Raw genomic sequence first — 19,749 nt, forward strand, 5'->3', positions numbered from 1 at the left:
CTATACATACACACCCTAGAATGCATGTGAATACCACACACACAAATACACTTTGAAAACAGGTGATTTTGAGTCATGATGACATGACAGTGGTACAGTTTGTTCTAAAACACAGCTATTGATGGGTTTGTGTGTTCTTAGTGACATGAGGCAGCAGGTCGACTAGTGGTTAGAGCTTTGGACTAGTAAACGAAAGGTTGCAAGATTGAATCCCCGAGGTAAAAATCTGTTGTTCTGCCCCTGAACAAGGCAGTTAACCCACTGTTCCTAGGCTGTCATTGAAAATAAGAATTTGTTCTTAATTGACTGGCCTAGTTCAATTAAGGTAAAAATAATAAATAAATAGAAAACGCAACGGAGATGTGTGGTATGCGTGTATCCTCTATGACCGGTCCTGTTATTAGAAGTGGAGCAGCTAGACAATTGGCCTGGTTTCTGTTAGCCCCCTGATACTACCGCCACCACCTCCTCTGGGTGCTGTCACAACATGACCGGTGTCTGGAGGAATGTGCCCACCTCTACCCCACAGCCTCCCAGCAGCAGTGTAATCCCCCTCCACCCCACAGCCTCCCAGCAGCAGTGTAATCCCCCTCCACCCCACAGCCTCCCAGCAGCAGTGTAATCCCCCTCCACCCCACAGCCTCTCAGCAGCAGTGTAATCCCCCTCCACCCCACAGCCTCCCAGCAGCAGTGTAATCCCCCTCCACCCACAGTCTCCCAGCAGCAGTGTAATCCCCCTCCACCCCACAGCCTCTCAGCAGCAGTGTAATCCCCCTCCACCCCACAGCCTCTCAGCAGCAGTGTAATCCCCCTCCACCCCACAGCCTCTCAGCAGCAGTGTAATCCCCCTCCACCCCAGCAGCAGTGTAATCCACCTCCACCCCACAGCCTCTCAGCAGCAGTGTAATCCCCCTCCACCCCACAGCCTCCCAGCAGCAGTGTAATCTCCCTCCACCCCACAGCCTCCCAGCAGCAGTGTAATCCCCCTCCACCCCACAGCCTCCCAGCAGCAGTGTAATCCCCCTCCACCCCACAGCCTCCCAGCAGCAGTGTAATCCCCCTCCACCCCACAGCCTCCCAGCAGCAGTGTAATCCCCCTCCACCCCACAGCCTCCCAGCAGCAGTGTAATCCCCCTCCACCCCACAGCCTCCCAGCAGCAGTGTAATCCACCTCCACCCACAATCTCCCAGCAGCAGTGTAATCCACCTCCACCCACAGCCTCTCAGCAGCAGTGTAATCCACCTCCACCCACAGTCTCCCAGCAATCAATCAATCAATCAAGTTTATTTTATATAGCCCTTCGTACATCAGCTAATATTTCGAAGTGCTGTACAGAGACCCAGCCTAAAACCCCAAACAGCTAGAATGCAGGTGAAGAAGCACGGCAGCAGTGTAATCCCCCTCCACCCACAGTCTCCCAGCAGCAGTGTAATCCCCCTCCACCCACAGTCTCCCAGCAGCAGTGTAATCCCCCTCCACCCACAGTCTCCCAGCAGCAGTGTAATCCCCCTCCACCCCACAGCCTCTCAGCAGCAGTGTAATCCCCCTCCACCCCACAGTCTCCCAGCAGCAGTGTAATCCCCCTCCACCCCACAGCCTCTCAGCAGCAGTGTAATCCCCCTCCACCCCACAGCCTCTCAGCAGCAGTGTAATCCCCCTCCACCCACAGTCTCCCAGCAGCAGTGTAATCCCCCTCCACCCCACAGCCTCTCAGCAGCAGTGTAATCCCCCTCCACCCCACAGTCTCCCAGCAGCAGTGTAATCCCCCTCCACCCACAGTCTCCCAGCAGCAGTGTAATCCCCCTCCACCCACAGTCTCCCAGCAGCAGTGTAATCCCCCTCCACCCCACAGCCTCTCAGCAGCAGTGTAATCCCCCTCCACCCACAGTCTCCCAGCAGCAGTGTAATCCACCTCCACCCCACAGCCTCCCAGCAGCAGTGTAATCCCCCTCCACCCCACAGCCTCTCAGCAGCAGTGTAATCCCCCTCCACCCACAGTCTCCCAGCAGCAGTGTAATCCCCCTCCACCCACAGTCTCCCAGCAGCAGTGTAATCCCCCTCCACCCACAGTCTCCCAGCAGCAGTGTAATCCCCCTCCACCCACAGTCTCCCAGCAGCAGTGTAATCCCCCTCCATCCCACAGCCTCTCAGCAGCAGTGTAATCCCCCTCCACCCACAGTCTCCCAGCAGCAGTGTAATCCCCCTCCACCCCACAGCCTCTCAGCAGCAGTGTAATCCCCCTCCACCCACAGTCTCCCAGCAGCAGTGTAATCCCCCTCCACCCCACAGCCTCTCAGCAGCAGTGTAATCCCCCTCCACCCCACAGCCTCTCAGCAGCAGTGTAATCCACCTCCACCCACAGTCGCCCAGCAGCAGTGTAATCCCCCTCCACCCCACAGCCTCCCAGCAGCAGTGTAATCCACCTCCAGTGGCTCATTGACAAGGTTGCACCTACAGCTCCCCACCCTACCTCTGAAAAGGTAACCGCAAGCTTGGCTCAGCTCAGAGGGAAACCCACATGCTATTGTGTGGCGCTTATTGTGTGAGAGAGAAGAAGCTATTATTACCAATCTTGTTTTTGGGAGCGCCAGGGCAGGTATGATGCCGAGGGGAGGGGGTAGGTGTGTGTAGAGTTGCAAAATTATGGGAACGTTCAATAAATTCCCTCGTCTCCCAGGACTCCTAGGTGTGTGACTAGGGTTGCACATTTTGGGGAATATTCAGAGGTGGAAACTTTCTGTGGGAATTAATGGGAATATATGCAAACTAATATTGATACTGACATTGTTTTTGTTTTTTGCATTGGCTATATTTACCATATCATATGGAGACAAAAACATATACCTTTTACCTTATCATAAGTAACGTAATTGCAAATGATTTAATCCTTCCAATAGAATTGTTAAAAACTATTTAGTTACGAATTGAACTTTAATTAAGTGAGTTGACTCTTCTCATTGAACAACAAAAATAAAGGGAATATTGAATGATCCCCAATGATCCATCGCATCTTCCAAAAACGTTTTCAACATACATCTGTAAAATTATTAGTCTAGAAACTAAAGCTTTGGTTGTCTTCCTCTCAGGCTTCCATGTCTTCTCCCTGGACCTCCTCAATGTCCACTTCTTGAACATCAGACTCTGAGGCATCATCTTAAATGTCACTTTCCAACCTTGTTGAGGATGGCTCGTTGTCAGACTCAAAAAGCCTAATTTGCCCGGATGGCCACCAATTTTTCAACCCATGTATTGGTCAGCCTGTTGTGTGCTTTGTTGTGTGTGTGTTCCCAAACAAGGACCAGTGTTTGGCGGCTGATGTTGGTGGGATTTGGAGGATGATGGAGGCAACAGGGGAAAGAGCCTCAGATCCACAAAGTCCCTTTCACCAGGTGGCTGATGAGATATGATGGCACGACTGCCATATTGCATATTGCCCTTGCTTGGAAGTGTACTTCTCCAGACTGCCAAGAAACTTGCCCTCATCCAGGCCAAGGTGGCGAGACACGGTAGTGTTGACACCATAGGCCTTGTTGATCTCTGCACCAGACAGGATGCTCTTGCCAGCATACTTGGGGTCCAACATGTACACTGGGGCGTGTATGGGCTTCAGGCAGAAGTCTTCGCTTTTTGATGTATTTCAGAACTGCAATTTCCTCTGCTTGGAGCATCAGTGAAGTGAGCAGGGCAGTATGGATTTCTTCTCTTACATCTGCAAGCAGAGTCTGAACATCAGACAGGATGGCCTTGTCTCCCTCAATCCATGCAATGGCTACTGCTATAGGTTTCAGGCTGCTTACCACTCTCTCCCAAAATACATCATCCATGAGGATCCTCTTGATGGGGCTGTCCATATCGGCAGATATGGCCATTTCTTGGAGATACTCCTTCCCCTCCGGGAGACTGTCAAACATGATGACACCACCCCAACGGGTGTTGCTGGGCAGCTTCAATGTGGTGCTCTTAATTTTCTCACTTTGCTTGATGAGGTAGATTGCTGCTATAACTTGATGACCCTTCACATACCTAAAGCATTTCCTTGGCTCTTGTAGAGCATATCCATTGTTTTCAGTGCCATGATGTCCTTGAGGAGCAGATTCAATGTATGAGCAGCACAGCCAATGGGTGTGATGTGAGTGTAGGACTGCTCCACTTTAGACCAAGCAGCCGTCATGTTCACAGCATTGTCTGTCACCAGTGCAAATTCCTTCTGTGGTCCAAGGTCATTGATGACTGCCTTCAGCTCATCTGCAATGTAGAGACTGGTGTGTCTGTTGTCCCTTGTGTCTGCTCTTGTAGAATACTGGTTGAGGTGTGGAGATGATGTAGTTAATTATTCCTTGCCCACGAACATTCAACCCCCATCAGAGATGGACCTGCTTGACCTTCACTTGAACTCTGTTGAACTCTGCATCCAGCAAATGAATAGATAAAACATGTCTGGTTGGAGGGGTGTATGCTGGGTGAAGAACATTCAGAAATCTCTTCCAATGCCTGTGAGCATCAGAGGTGAACCAGTTGCACACACAGCTCGAGCAAGACATTCATCAGAATTTCTCTGACACGTTCCTCCATTGAGTCCAAAAAGACTTCTGATTCCAGGAGGACCATGAGTTGTTGCTATCGATAAGGTGTCTGATTCATTATTTTCACCTCGAGTAGAAGTAGAGGGACTTTTGTCAGAGGTTGCTTTTTGTGAGCGCTGAGGGGACTTTATGCACTTGGCCAGATGATTCTGCATCTTTGTTGCATTCTTCACATATGATTTGGGACAGTATTTGCAAATGTACACAGCTTTTCCTTCTACATTAGCTGCAGTGAAATGTCTCCACACATCAGATAGTGCTCGTGGCATTTTCCTGTCAAGATGATCATTTTTTATTTTTTTTAAACAACAAACACAATTCCATGTACAGATAAATAGTTAAGCAGTTAGATTAAACAACTCCTTTGTAAGAAAAATGTTTTAAAATGAAACATGTATGGAAACAGGTGAATTAACACTCCTCAGTTAGCATGCTCTAGCAAGCTAAAACCCACATGGTAGCAAAAACTAACGAGCAGAAATTAACAATTTAGAAATGATTTAAACACACTTTGCTGTAGGCTACTATTTACTAGTTAACAAAAAGTAATGTATGTCATATAAAATATATTCACCCCACCCAGTATTGTAATCAAAACTTACCAGAAAACATGTAGTCCTTGGCTCAGACAGTGTAGTAGTGTGGGCTCAATAGCATCTCATTAGTGTGCAAGATCTTGAGAATCAGCTGTACATGTGATCAAAGAGTGCACTGCACATGTGATGGAAGAATGCACTGTGCATGCAGAGGGTTGCGATTCCATTGAATTGAGGATAGTTTAACCAAAATATGCCACAATACCTAGAATTGCCTTATGTGTATCCCACAAAAAAGGTTCACTGTTATAAGCTAACTTTTTTTGATGAATTTGAGCAAAATTCCCCAAATTTCGGGGCTTAACTTCCCATGGAAAATTTCCGGAAAAATTCTGGAAGTTTACTGGAAAGTTTCCGACCCTTTGCAACCCTATGTGTGACATGGCAGATGTTCTCACAAAGACTCAGTACAAACAACAATAGTGCCCTCTGCATTGTGTGCGGTACACACAACCTCCCTGGACTCTGCATCCATTATTGTATCTCAGTAGCATATTATTCCATCCTATCACAGTGTTTACCTTGAGAGCAGGACAGGCAAGAGTAAGTCTGTGTGTCTATGACAACGGTGGCGGCTACGAACCTTGTGGCAGGGCCTTGAGAAAGACTTCACTATTCCTGACTCCTGTGCTCTGATACCAGGCCCCACAGCTTTCTGTCCCAAGTCTCCAACTACGGCTAGTATCTAATCAACCTTATCTGTTTCCTTGAGTTTGACCCTAGCTGTCTGTGGTCAGAGAACAGTGAGATAAAGTACATGGGTGGGTCTTTGAGTGTTTCTCTATTCAATTCAAGTTCCGTGTTTGTGTGTATTTTTGTGTCAAGTCAGGTCATAGCAGTCATTGGCTTCATACCTCATCAGATTTGTCCTGTAAAAAAAGATAATAATAATAATAGGTTTAACATTTCTCAACCTCATAACTAGCTACCAAGAAGTCATTTCAGGCTATCAATCAAGTTAGAGTAGCTAGCTTGTCTAACTAACTTAGCAGGCATGCCTGCTGGCAAGGTTGGTAGACAAAAAAGAAAAAGCAAGTACTAAATGTACTGAATAAGACTCACATTCCTTTCAATCTTTTATCCAGAGATGCAGAGAAGCATATTTAGTTTATTTTAAGAAAATAACCTCCAGTCAGTGGGATACAGACGGCTCAAGAGGTAAGCTTTGATATCCAGAAAAATAAAAAGTTTTTTTTTACATAGAATTAAGCATAATGATTATGGCTCTAGATTGCAGAAAAAGCTGTTTCAGGTGTTTTAAAAATGAAAATTCTCCAACTTATGGACAAGGGGACATAGCCCCCATCCGGACCACCCGCCCAGCCATCCTCACATACATTGTGCCCCCCTCAGATTTTGGGGGTGCATGACGGGTGCATGACTGATAACATCTGTGTTTTGATGTACTGCTGCTGTGTGCCTACCTGTCCTACTCTCTGGCCAAGCCTTGAGGCAAACGCACAAATAAGAGGGGGAGGGAGGAACTTAAGGGTTAAAAAAAGGAAAGACATGCTTTTGCTGCTTGAAAAGGTCACCTCGAAATGTCATGATTCACACTTGAATTACAGTGAGGTACAGCCGCCGCTGTCTGCGTGCCTGCTGTCTGCCTGTCTGTCTGCCTGCCTGTCGTTCCTGTCTTTTCCTCTGCTTCGTGTGCCTGGGGAGATAGGGAGGCTTGGGATGTGATGACCAGTATTAAATAAAGCTTTTCATCTAGACTCCTGTTACTCATCGTAGTTGTTCTGTCTGGGTACTGTAGAATAGTCATTTAAAGTGTAGAGATGCATTCACCACCAAATATTTTTTTAGGGGGGGATGTGCTCAACGCCGTGAAACACCTATAATTTTTCACTGCAATCTAGGCTAAAGGGTGTGGCTGTCACTGAAGCGACAGAGTCCCTTATTTGCATGTTTGTTTATGCACTGTACTGTCTGGCTACTTATTTTAAGTGTCTGTATTGTGGAAACTGGAGGAAACTACTGTTTATTGGGAGATGATGATGACACATGATTTCTGTCGTTGTCCCTTTTTTAATGCAAAGTCTGTAACGCAAGAAGAGGTGCAATTTCCTCTGCAACAATAACGGTTTCTGCTGCTGCCGATGGTTCATTCAGCACAAAGCCTTGTGAAGAACCTAATTGGTGACAGCAAGAGGTCACTTTAAGGTTAGGAACGAGAATAGGGCTGCATCTAGTAATCCCTAGGGTCATGACATAGATGTAGCTGTATGACCACAAATGTTTGTATACAGGTGTGTCTCTAGGTATGTTTGCTGTGTAATTAATAATTTACCTGCAGTGTACTGAAGGTCAGATCGAGTGACCGTCCTTTGTGTTGTGTTGCCTGTTATTCAGACAGTCATTGTCCCTGACACCCCCCCCCCATCCATCCCCCTGAGCAGAGCAGGAATTCTGTGGGGCAGAATGTGGTGTCCCCCCCCCGCTGTGGTCATAATGTTCTAGAACACTTCATTCAGTTACCCCCTCACTTCACTGTAGCACACCTCAGGACAGCACATTTAGTTTTTTAACACGTTTGAATAGGACATTTATTACAGTTAGACAGTAGTATATTACCTACCCTGACCATGGAACATATTAACTTACGATGACCATTCTACTGGAAAACTCCTGTGAATAACTGATTAAACTGTGGAAAATCTCTCTTCCGTGCTTTGTTTGGAGGTTATTGGCAAATGAGGACCATTTCTTTTGACTGATTGGTCCGTCTGACTGTGAGTAGTACTGTCCCAGTTTCTAGCTGCTGACAGTCACACACCATTTGCATGGCAAAGCAGCCCTGTCCTGATGAAATGGGTCACCACTGCACCGCACACTTGGCCCTTCTCTCTCTCTGTGCTCTGACTCTAGACTGTTTTCTGTGGCCCATCTGACCGTTGCATTTCACAGTGACCTGTTTCTGTCTAGATCTCTCTGCAGAGTGCATTTGTTTTCTCCAGCCAAGTTTTCAACTGCTGAGCTGTGGATTGTTGGTGCTATCAAAACATATCATGGAGACTAATAGGAATGGCACTTGGAACAGCTGATGATGTACAGAGGTGAAGTTCAGGCCACTGCTTGTCTGTCTGTCTACTCCACTCCAACAGTTAAGGTTGCCAGATCCAGGCCTAGACTCTGTCCAGGACGGGTGAGGTTATGATGGCACACACACAAGAACACACACACACACACACACACACAAGAACACACTCAAGCCCATCACCTCTCTAAGACCTCCATGAATCCCAGATAACCGTGGCAAGTGTTCTGTTGCTAAAACCCATGCATGAGCAGCCAGATTCACAGCCATTGAATTCCATTTATTTGTTCATTGCTATCTTTATTTAATGTTTAAGAATTTATATGGATGTCAAACATCCCATTATAATCCCAGCCTGCCAAATAGTGACCAACTGCAGTGCATCCCTTGTACCCCTTAGCACTGTTTCTAGAGGGAGAAATAACATTCCAGTCCTCCCAGTCAGGGGTAGTAGTAGTGGGGTATAGGAGGTGCCAGAGCTGCTTCAAAGGGTCAAGCACAGTTTGGGGGAATTTAATTGGGATGGGCTGAAGCAGATTTTCTCACCAACAACCAACGAGCAGAGTGGTCACGCTGGTGGTTTCTGATTATCCAGAATGAGTACATTTTTATTTGGTATCTGGGTTAAAGTTGTTTATGGGACAGCAGACGTTTCAGTCATTTGGGTTGCCATCCGAGCTTGACTACAGGGCAACAACTCACTGAACTAGTTTCTGTCTGAGCTATCAGACAAGACATCTAGCATGTCGTCATGGGATGTGCTCAGTAAATAGAGGTTCAGTTAGATTTAATGGTCCTCCATTATCTTCTGTGCATTTCTGTATCTGATCTGATAACAACTAACCTCAGTCCATCTCATTCGAAGTAATCCTGCTTTACAACAATAGTTTGCGAAGGCCTGCAAGGAGCTTATGCTCCACAATAGAGCCTCCGGGCATCATACACAATAACTATATAGCGCTACTGTAACATGGTTTAAAAGAAACGTTTGGGATGTGTGGACTTTTCTGGTGTGAGTTTGTGTGTTGTCTGTTCTGGTCTAGCAGTAGAGGCCCTGTAACAAAAATATGTGTATAGAGTTAACATAGTTAGCTGAGCCTAACTCATTATGAAGGGCTCCTCCCAGACCCCACACTTCAAATAAAACACCTGCCACAGCCAGTCTTTGAGTTGGTCTTTGATGAATACATATACAGTGCCTTGGGAAAGTATTCAGACCCCTTCACCTTTTCCACATTTTGTTACATTACAGCCTTATTCTAAAATTGATAAAATAATTTTTTCATGCACAATTTGTGATGGGATAAGATGACACTTATGAGAAGTTTTTACATGCTATGAGTAGTTATTACATGCTATGAGTAGTTATTACATGCTATGAGTAGTTATTACATGCTATGAGTAGTTATTACATGCTATGAGTAGTTATTACATGCTATGAGTAGTTATTACATGCTATGAGTAGTTATTACATGCTATGAGTAGTTATTACATGCTATGAGTAGTTGTTCCATGCTATGAGTAGTTATTACATGCTATGAGTAGTTGTTTCATGCTATGTGTAGTTCCATGCTATGAGTAGTTATTACATGCTATGAGTAGTTATTACATGCTATGAGTAGTTGTTCCATGCTATGAGTAGTTGTTCCATGCTATGAGTAGTTATTACATGCTATGAGTAGTTATTACATGCTATGAGTAGTTTCATGCTATGTGTTGTTCCATGCTATGAGTAGTTATTACATGCTATGAGTAGTTATTACATGCTATGAGTAGTTGTTCCATGCTATGAGTAGTTGTTCCATGCTATGAGTAGTTGTTCCATGCTATGAGTAGTTGTTCCATGCTATGAGTAGTTGTTCCATGCTATGAGTAGTTGTTCCATGCTATGAGTAGTTGTTCCACGTTATGTGTAGTTATTACATGCTATGAGTAGTTGTTTCATGCTATGTGTAGTTCCATGCTATGAGTAGTTGTTCCATGCTATAAGTAGTTATTACACGCTATGTGTAGATGTTCCACGCTATAAGTAGTTCTTCCATCCATTCTGAGTATATATTATTATACAATGCATTCGAAAAGTATTCAGACCCCTTGACTTTTTCCACATTATTACGTTACAGGCTTATTCTAAAATATATATTTTTTCTCTCTCTTTAATCTACACACAATACCCAATAATGACAAAGCAACAACTTTTTTACTTTTTTTTAACAAATATATTCAAAATAAAACAGAAATACCTTATTTACATAAGTATTCAGACCCTTTGCTATGAGACTCGAAATTGAGCTCAGGTGCATCTTGTTTCCATTGATCATACTTGAGATGTTTCTACAACTTGATTGGAGTCCACCTGTGGTAAATTCAATTGATTGGACATTATTTGGAAAGGCACACACCTGTCTATATTGTTGTCTACCTTATTACCCTTTGTGCTGTTGTCTGTGCCCAATAATGTTTGTACCATGTTTTGGGCTGCTACCATGTTGTGTTGCTGTTGTTTGCTACCATGTTGTTGTCATGTTGTGTTGCTACCATGCTGTGTTGTCATGTGTTGCCGCCATGAAATGCTGCTGTCTTAGGTCTCTCTTTATGTACTGTTGTGGTGTCTCTTGTCGTGATGTGTGTTTTGTCCTATACAGTTGATATCGGAAGTTTACATATACCTTAGCCAAATACATTTAAACTCAGTTTTTCACAATTCCTGACATTTAATCCTAGTACAAATTCCCTGTTTTATTTCAGTTAGGATCACCACTTTATTTTAAGAATGTGAAATGTCAGAATAATTGTAGAGAGAATTATTTATTTCAACTTTCATTTCTTTCATCACATTCCCAGTGGGTCAGAAGCTTACATACACTCAATTAGTATTTGGTAGCATTGCCTTTAAATTGTTTAACTTGGGTCAAACGTTTCAGGTAGCCTTCCACAAGCTTCCCACAATAAGTTGGGTGAATTTTAGCCCATTCCTCCTGACAGAGCTGTTGTAACTGAGTCAGGTTTGTAGGCCTCCTTGCTCACACACACTTTTTCAGTTCTGCCCACAAATTTTCTATGGGATTGAGGACTTTGTGATGGCCACTCCAATACCTTGACTTTGTTGTCCTTAAGCCATTTTGCCACAACTTTCGAAGTATGCTTGGGGTCATTGTCCATTTGGAAGACCCATTTGCAACTAAGCTTTAACTTCCTGACTGATGTCTTGAGATGTTGCTTCAATATATCCACATCATGTTCTTCCCTCATGATGCCATCTATTTTGTGAAGTACACCAGTCCCTCCTGCAGAAAAGCACCCCACAACATGATGCTGCCACCCCCGCGCTTCACGGTTGGGATGGTGTTCTTTGGCTTGCAAGCCTCCGCTTTTTTCTACAAACATAACGATGGTCTTTATGGCCAAACAGTTCTATTTTATTTTATTTCTATTCTCCAAAAAGTATGATCTTTGTCCCCATGTGCAGTTGCAAACTGTAGTCTTGACTTTTTTTCTGGCAGTTTTGGAGCAGTGGCTTCTTCCTTGCTGAGCGGCCTTTCAGGTTATGTCGATATCAAACTCGTTTTACTGTGGATATAGATACTTTTGTACCTGTTTCCCCCAGCATCTTCACAGGGTCCTTTGATGTTGTTCTGGGATTGATTTGCACTTTTCGCACCAAAGTACGTTCATCTCTAGGAGACAGAACGCGTCTCCTTCCTGAGTGGTATGACGGCTGCGTGGTACCATGGTGTTTTTACTTGCGTACTATTGTTTGTACAGATGAACGTGGTACATTCAGATGTTTGGAAATTGCTCCCAAGGATGAACCAGACTTGTGACGGTCTACAATTGTTTTCTGAGGTCTTGGCTGATTTCTTTTGATTTTCCCATGATGTCAATCAAAGAGGCACTGAGTTTGAAGGTAGGCATTGAAATAGATCCACAGGTACACCTCCAATTGACTCAAAATGATGTCAATTAGCCTATCAGAAGCTTCTAAAGCCATGACATAATTTTCTGGAATATTCCAAGCTGTTTAAAGGCAGAGTGTTACGGCTCTCGTCGAAAGGAGTGGACCAAAGCGCAGCGTGGAAAGTGTTCATGATTATTTTAATTTATTTTAACACTCAAACAAAATAACCAAAGTGAAACGAAAGCGCACAGTTCTGTCAGGTACAGACACGAAACAGAAAACATAGAATGCCCACCCAAATCACACCCTGACCTAACCAAATAGAGAAATAAAAAGGCTCTCTGAGGTCAGGGTGTGACACAGTCAACTTAGTGTATGTTAACTTCTGACCCCTGGAATTGTGATAGTGAATTATAAGTGAAATAATCCGTCTGTAAAGAATTGTTGGAAAAATGTATTGTGTCATGCACAAAGTAGATGTCCTAACCGACTTGCCAAGACTGTAGTTTGTTAACAAGACATTTGTGGAGTGGTTGAAAAACGAGTTTTAATGACTACAACCTAAGTGTATGTAAACTTCCGACTTCCGCTGTATTTCATTTTTTATTTCCCAGACCCCATCCCCACAGGGGACCATTTGCCTTCTGGTAGGCCGTCATTTGTAAATAAGAATTAGTTCTGATTTGACTTGCCTAGTTAAATAAATAAAATGTCTATATAAAGGTCCCACAGTTGACAGTGCATGTCAGAGCAAAAACCAAGTCATGAGGGCAAATGAATTTTCCGCAGAGCTCCGAGACAGGATTGTGTTGAGGCACAGATCTGGGGAAGGGTATCCAAAATGTCTGCAGCATTTAGGGTCCCAGAGAACAGTGGCCTCTATCATTCTTAAATGGAAGAAGTTTGGAACCACCAAGACGATTCCTAGAGTTGTCCTCCTGGCCAAACTGAGCAATCAAGGGCGAAGGGCATTGGAGGTGACCAAGAACCGGATGGTCACTCTAACAGAGCTTCAGAGTTCCTCTGTGGAGATGGGAGAACCTTCCCAGAAGGACAACCATCTCTGCAGCACTCCTTCAATCAGGCCTTTATGGTACAGTGGCCAGACAGAAGACACTCCTCAGTAAAAGGCACATGACAGCCTGCTTGGAGTTTGCCAAAAGGTACCCAAAGACTATCAGACAATGAGAAACAAGATTCTCTGGTCTGATAAAACCAAGTTTGAACTCTTTGGCAAATCTGGAGGAAACCTGGCTCCATCCCTACAGTGAAGCATGGTGGTGGCAGCATCATGCTGTGGGGATGTTTTTCAGCGGCATTGACTGGGAGACTAGTCAGGATCGAGGGAAAGATGAACGGAGCAAAGTACAGAGAGATCCTTGATGAAAATCTGCCCAGGACATCAGACTGGAAGGTTCACCCTCCAACAGGACAATGACCAGCAACCTTACAGAGCTTGAGAGAATCTGCAGAGAAGAATGGGAGAAACTCCCCAAATACAGGTGTGTCCAGCTTGTAGCGTCATACCCAAGAAGACTCGAGGCTGTAATCACTGCCAAAGGTGCTTCAACAAAGTACTGAGTAAAGTGTCTGAATACTTATGTAATTTAATATTACAGTTTATTTTTTTTAAATATGCACAAATTTCTAAAAACCTGTTTTTGCTTCGTCATTATGGGGTATTGTGTGTAGATTGACGATAAAAAAAAACAATTTGATACATTTTTGAAAAGGCTGTAACGTAACAAAATTTGAAAAAATTGAAGGGGTCTGAATACTTTTGGAATGCACTGTGGAGTGTTTGAAGTTGAAAACCCTGCTCCTTCCCTGATACGTTACACCCATGTTAAAGCAAGGGATGTACACCAATACTATGCCTCCACATGCCTCACTCCATCCTAGTGTCACCCAAAGAGAGCTGGAAAGTCTGCAGGCGGAGTGAGCTGCTGCGGGCCCTCTCCAGACCTCTGAGACCTCTCTGCCTGACCGCCTGCCGGCCTGACCTCGCTGCCTGCACGTCACTGTCCCTCCCCCCTCTACCTCTCTCCCCTCCTGAACAAACCCATTAGTGTTTGATTGAAAGGATCCTCAGCATGGAGAATGGGCTTATTTAAACCTTGTAAAGTGGCCCCCTAATCCTTCAAGTACTGCCATAAATCACCACAGGATTACCACCACTCTGCCACCCAGCCAGCTGCTCCCCGGCCCTGTCATTGGGCAGGGCACTGGCTGGGGTGGGGTGCCGCCTGTCTCTGTCCCCTGCCCCAGCATGGGAGCTGTTAGCTAGGGCTGGGAATTGCCAGGGACGTCACGATACAATATTATCACTATACTTAGGTGCCAATATGTATTGTGATTCGATACTGTGATTTTGTGTTTCAATATATATATTATATAATATTGTTCCCCATATGTCTGCTGCAGAGTGAGCCATGAGAGTTTTGATCAGCCATGGAAATAGAAGTGCTGAAAACTAATTGGCTCCATTATTAAAATTGAGTTTTAGTGCAGGTACAGCCAACTAGTGCAAAACTAATATTGTGATTTTGTCAAAACGATACAACATATTGTCAAAGATAATATCCCGATATGTAACTATTGATCCCCCTACCATCACTACTGTTAACCTGGACACAGGTGGGGCACGGCTCTGCCTCATTGACCTCTTGCTCGAGGCCTGAGACAGCAGGGTAGCGTCAGTCCAGATGGGACTGGTCCTGGTCATTTATCCTAAGTCACTGTGTGACACGACTTTGCCCTGGGGAGAGAGATTCTGTCAGACATAGCCTATACCTCGATCACAAGTAACATAGGCTACAGTCCTCATGCTGAAGGCTACAGTTGAAGTCGGAAGTTTACATACACTTAGGTTGGAGTGGCGTTCTGTCTCCTAGAGATGAATGTACTTTGGTGCGAAAATAACAACATTCCAGAACAACAGCAAAAGACCTTGTGAAGATGCTGGAGGAAACAGGTACAAAGTATCTTTATCCACAGTAAAACAAGTCCTATATCGACATAACCTGAAAGGCCTCTCAGCAAGGAAGAAGCCACTGCTCTAAAACTGTTAGAAAAAAGTCAGACTACGGTTTGCAACTGCACATGGGGACAAAGATCGTACTTTTTGGAGAAATGTCCTCTGGTCTGACAGAACAAAAATAGAACTGTTTGGCTATAATGACCATTGTTATGTTTTAGAGGGAAAAAGCGGAGGCTTGCAAGCCGAAGAACACCATCCCAACCGTGAAGCACGGGGGTGGCAGCATCATGTTGTGGGGGTGCTTTGCTGCAGGAGGGACTGGTGTACTTCACAAAATAGATGGCATCATGAGGTTGGAAAATTATGTGGATATATTAAAGCAACATCTCAAGACATCAGTCAGGAAGTTAAAGCTTTGTCGCAAATGGGTCTACCAAATGGACAATGACCCCAAGCATACTTCGAAAGTTGTGGCAAAATGGCTTAAGGACAACAAAGTCAAGGTATTGGAGTGGCCATCACAAAGCCCTGACCTCAATCCCATAGAAGATGTGTGGGCAGAACTGAAAAAGCATGTGCGAGCAAGGAGGCCTACAAACTTGACTCAGTTACACCAACTCTGTCAGGAGGAATGGGCCAAGATTCACCCAACTTATTGTGGGAAGCTTGTGGAAGGCTACCTGAAACGTTTGACCCAAGTTAAACAATTTAAAGGCAATGCTACCAAATACTAATTCAGTGTATGTAAGCTTCTGACCCACTGGGAATGTGATGAAATAAATGAAAGCTGAAATAAATTATACTATTATTCTGACATTTCACATTCTTAAAATAAAGTGGTGATCCTAACTGACCTAAGACAGGGAATTTTTACTAGGATTAAATGTCAGGAATTGTGAAAAACTGAGTTTAAATGTATTTGGCTAAGGTGTATGTAAACTTCCAACTTCAACTGTATTTCACAGTACAGCTACTAAATAGCGGTGTTTCTTTCAAACAGAGCATGGCCTATTGCGCCTGTCCATCACAGAGGCCTGTCTGTGTCACATGGCACATCTCACCAGGAGTTCCATCTATCTCACACACACTAATTCTCTCTCACATGGAGAACCATTTCACTGTGTCTTAGAGATAGCGGGAAGCTTTCCTTAACACAATGAAACCCACCAGGAATTTTACGATTTTGAAGCCATGACCTTTTTCTGATAGGATTTGGAGATGCTCTAATCTTTACTACAGTTAACATCACACAGTTTCACAAATTATCTGCTCTTTTACCTCACTGCTTTCTTACCTCATAGCTCATCTGATATTTAATTCCATTGTATTACAATTGTAGTTTATTTTCACAGTTAATGTCTTATGTGTGGGCCTCTAGCTACTAGACTGTAATGCTGTATTTTGCCCTAGATCTAACTCACACAGACCAAGACCATGTGACCTAGAATTGAGGTCACCTTGTTTGGAGGCATGTTTAGCATCTTACTCTGCTGCATATGTCTGTGCTGCCTCTGCTACTGTTTAATTCATTGTGTCCCCTTTATCTTCCTGTAACATTATAGGGATCTATTCTCTTCAGACCCCAACACAATTCTGTGCTCGTTCCTGCAATATTGCATCATTGATTTTCTCGGTCTTTCACTTATGTGTTGGTTAGCGTCATTGGGAACCGTTAGCTTGGCTATTCAAGACTGGTCTTTTATTCAGATGGTGCAGTCTCAGGCGAATGGCGGACGCCCCGTCAGCAGCCCAGTCACTTAGGTTCAGTTAGAGGCCTAAAGAACCCTCTACTTCGCTGTCTGTCAACGCAGTAATCCCAACGACCTAATGTCGTAGCTCATCTGTGAAATGAAGTGCTGCGTAGCGAAGCTCAGGTCCCCATGATTCACTGGCATCAGTCTGTCTGAGTGGGGATTCAGGCATTTTAATGGCTGTATAAGACTACATAAGTGTTTTTCCCCAACATAATTGCATCCCCACAAAATATTTATTTTGCTGACAGTATTGGAGTATTGGACATGGAATAGGTTAGTACAAAGCAATGAATGACTTCACACTTGCGTGCCAGTCTCTATGAGCTGGTTTCTGATTGGTTTACCCTCACATCAACCCGCCCTCCTCTGCTCTCCAGATGATTGGTTTAACATCAACCTGCCCCCTTCTCCTCTCCAGATGAGCGTGAAGCAGTGCAGAAGAAGACCTTTACTAAGTGGGTGAACTCTCACCTGGGCCGTGTGACGTGCCGCATCGGGGACCTGTACACTGACCTGAGAGATGGACGCATGCTCATCCGCCTGCTGGAGGTGCTGTCAGGAGAACAGCTGGTCAGTAACTCACAATCCCTCTTTATCTGTCCTCCTAACCCTGACCCTAACCTTAACCCTGACCAATCACTCATGGCTCAACTTGTTTGTCCTGAACTAACCCTCTCATTCCTGTATTCTCTTGTCCTCTCTCGTTGTTTTTCTCTCGCTGTGCTCCATTCTGCTTAACCTGAAATCTATTTTCATTCTTATACCTCTTCCTCTCCCTCTCTGTTTCCCATGTCACTTTCCATCACTCTCACACCATCCTGAATTTCCCCCTTCTCTTGTCTCTGTCCAGCCGAAGCCCACTAAGGGGCGTATGCGTATCCACTGCCTGGAGAACGTGGACAAGGCCCTGCAGTTCCTCAAGGAGCAGAAGGTCCACCTGGAGAACATGGGCTCCCACGACATCGTGGACGGGAACCACCGCCTCACCCTGGGCCTCATCTGGACCATCATCCTTCGCTTCCAGGTACCGTGTGACTCCTTGTAATGTTCTGTACAATGTCTTTCTATGGGCCTTCCTAGAGAGTAGAGGGCGCAAGTGAATATTACACATCCCAGCCCACTTGTGTTCCATTCACCACCCTCACCTGGGTCAACCCAACCCCACCCTGCCTAGTTCAAAACTAATGGGAATGGAAGCAATTACCTCTGTTCCGTGGTTTTCTGGGGCCATTTTGGTTTCAGAGAATGTTAATATTCTAATGAGATTTCAGTGTTCTTTTTTCCCCTCATCTTCTTTTCATGACAATTACATGTTTTTATGACAAGCAAAGCTCTCCTGTTAGACGGATGTTCTTCATCATCAAACTTAACAAAGAGCTGTATGTAAGACCCATGATTTCAGTGAGGTCTTAATGAGAGAGAGAGAGAATGTAGGCAGTGTGTCTGACTGAGAGGGTGCTCTGCTTAACAGATCCAGGACATCAGTGTGGAGACTGAGGATAACAAGGAGAAGAAGTCAGCCAAAGAGGCTCTGCTGCTCTGGTGCCAGATGAAGACCGCTGGGTGAGAAGGGGGAGAGGGAGAGATTCTAGGATGTGTCCAGTAATGTGAATGTATGATGAAGATATGTGAAATGATGAGTTCTTTTATTTTAATAATTTCCCGTGTTTGTCAACACCAAAAGAGCCTGGATACTGAGTTGATGATTAATGAGCTGTTACCTTGACTCTGCAGGTACCCCAACGTCAACGTTCACAACTTTACCACCAGCTGGAGAGATGGCCTGGCGTTCAACGCCATCGTGCACAAACACAGGTCAATTACCTTCCCCTTTGTCCATGTTGCCTGTCACACTATGAAATGCGTTAGTCACTCATGTTAACTGTAGGCCCTGACCTTGTCCTTCACCTGGCACTCTGTCCGTGTGAAGTGATATATTCATTCTGTCCGTGACTAGATGTCCAGTACCTTGGCCTGTTGTCCTTGCAGTGTCGTTGAGGAATAGGCCTGTATCCCCATAAATTGATGAAAATAAAATAGGAGTTAGTTGACCTAGATAACGAATAAAACCAACTTGTTTTGCATCCAAGGCCATGCCTGGTGACTCACCATTGCTCTCTGCTGGTGACTCCTACTGCATTACGGTGGGACTCAGACCCCTAGAGTGTCTGATTTTTAACATGACAAGAACTGTAACAAATGGAAGCCCATGGATGATGCTCATCAGTCAAATACTGGCACATTTGAATGTATGTCTGCAGCTAGTGTATATTTCTCACTTGAGACTCAAAGTATGAGTAGTTTGAAATGTGGACTGAATGAGCTACAAGGCAATCATGTACATTCTGTCACTGCCATTTTCCTTATCTGATTAGAATGGGGTCGCTCTGAATAAGTGGAACAATGTTGAAGTTGACTTTGCCTACACATTTTAGAATGTACAAAATCATGGTGACGTGTTGATGAAGTCAACCTGTAGTGGTAAGGATGCTGTCTTTACGCATTATACATGAGATTCCTTTCATTTAAAAGCAACACTTGTTTTCCCCTCCCTGTCCAGACCGGATGTGATTGAGTTTGACACCCTGAAGCGGTCCAATGCCCACTATAACCTCCAGAATGCCTTCAACACAGCAGAGAATAAGCTAGGCCTCACCAAACTCCTCGACCCAGAAGGTGAGTCAGGGAGGTCAGAGCTCAGACTGGACAAGTGTCGGATTGTATGTGGCCTCTGCCCTTGCCCTCTGGCTAGTTGTCACCAACACAGTGCTCCTGTCATGTACCAGGCGAGCTGGATGAGCTGGATTGGGTGTGGGAGGAGGATTACTGGAATGAATTACAACTTAAGTGAGAATAGGGTCTATGTGGCCAGGCTGGCCATGGGGCAGGGCTTAATG

At 44.7% G+C, this 19,749-nt stretch overlaps 1 protein-coding gene across 5 annotated transcripts in view; it reads left to right on the forward strand.

Moving 5' to 3' along the window:
* LOC129863925 (spectrin beta chain, non-erythrocytic 1-like) overlaps positions 1 to 19,749 on the forward strand; it is a 99,090-nt gene that overhangs the window by 51,840 nt on the left and 27,501 nt on the right. For all 5 annotated transcript variants that reach the window (XM_055936358.1, XM_055936359.1, XM_055936361.1 and 2 more), the window contains 5 exons: positions 17,271 to 17,422; positions 17,703 to 17,876; positions 18,324 to 18,415; positions 18,587 to 18,667; positions 19,413 to 19,528. In XM_055936358.1, coding sequence (XP_055792333.1) covers positions 17,271 to 17,422; positions 17,703 to 17,876; positions 18,324 to 18,415; positions 18,587 to 18,667; positions 19,413 to 19,528 — 615 coding nt within the window. The remainder of the gene's footprint in view (positions 1 to 17,270; positions 17,423 to 17,702; positions 17,877 to 18,323; positions 18,416 to 18,586; positions 18,668 to 19,412; positions 19,529 to 19,749) is intronic.

This window comes from Salvelinus fontinalis, chromosome 10 (assembly GCF_029448725.1).
Source record: "Salvelinus fontinalis isolate EN_2023a chromosome 10, ASM2944872v1, whole genome shotgun sequence".
In the NCBI taxonomy this organism is placed as follows: domain Eukaryota; kingdom Metazoa; phylum Chordata; class Actinopteri; order Salmoniformes; family Salmonidae; genus Salvelinus; species Salvelinus fontinalis.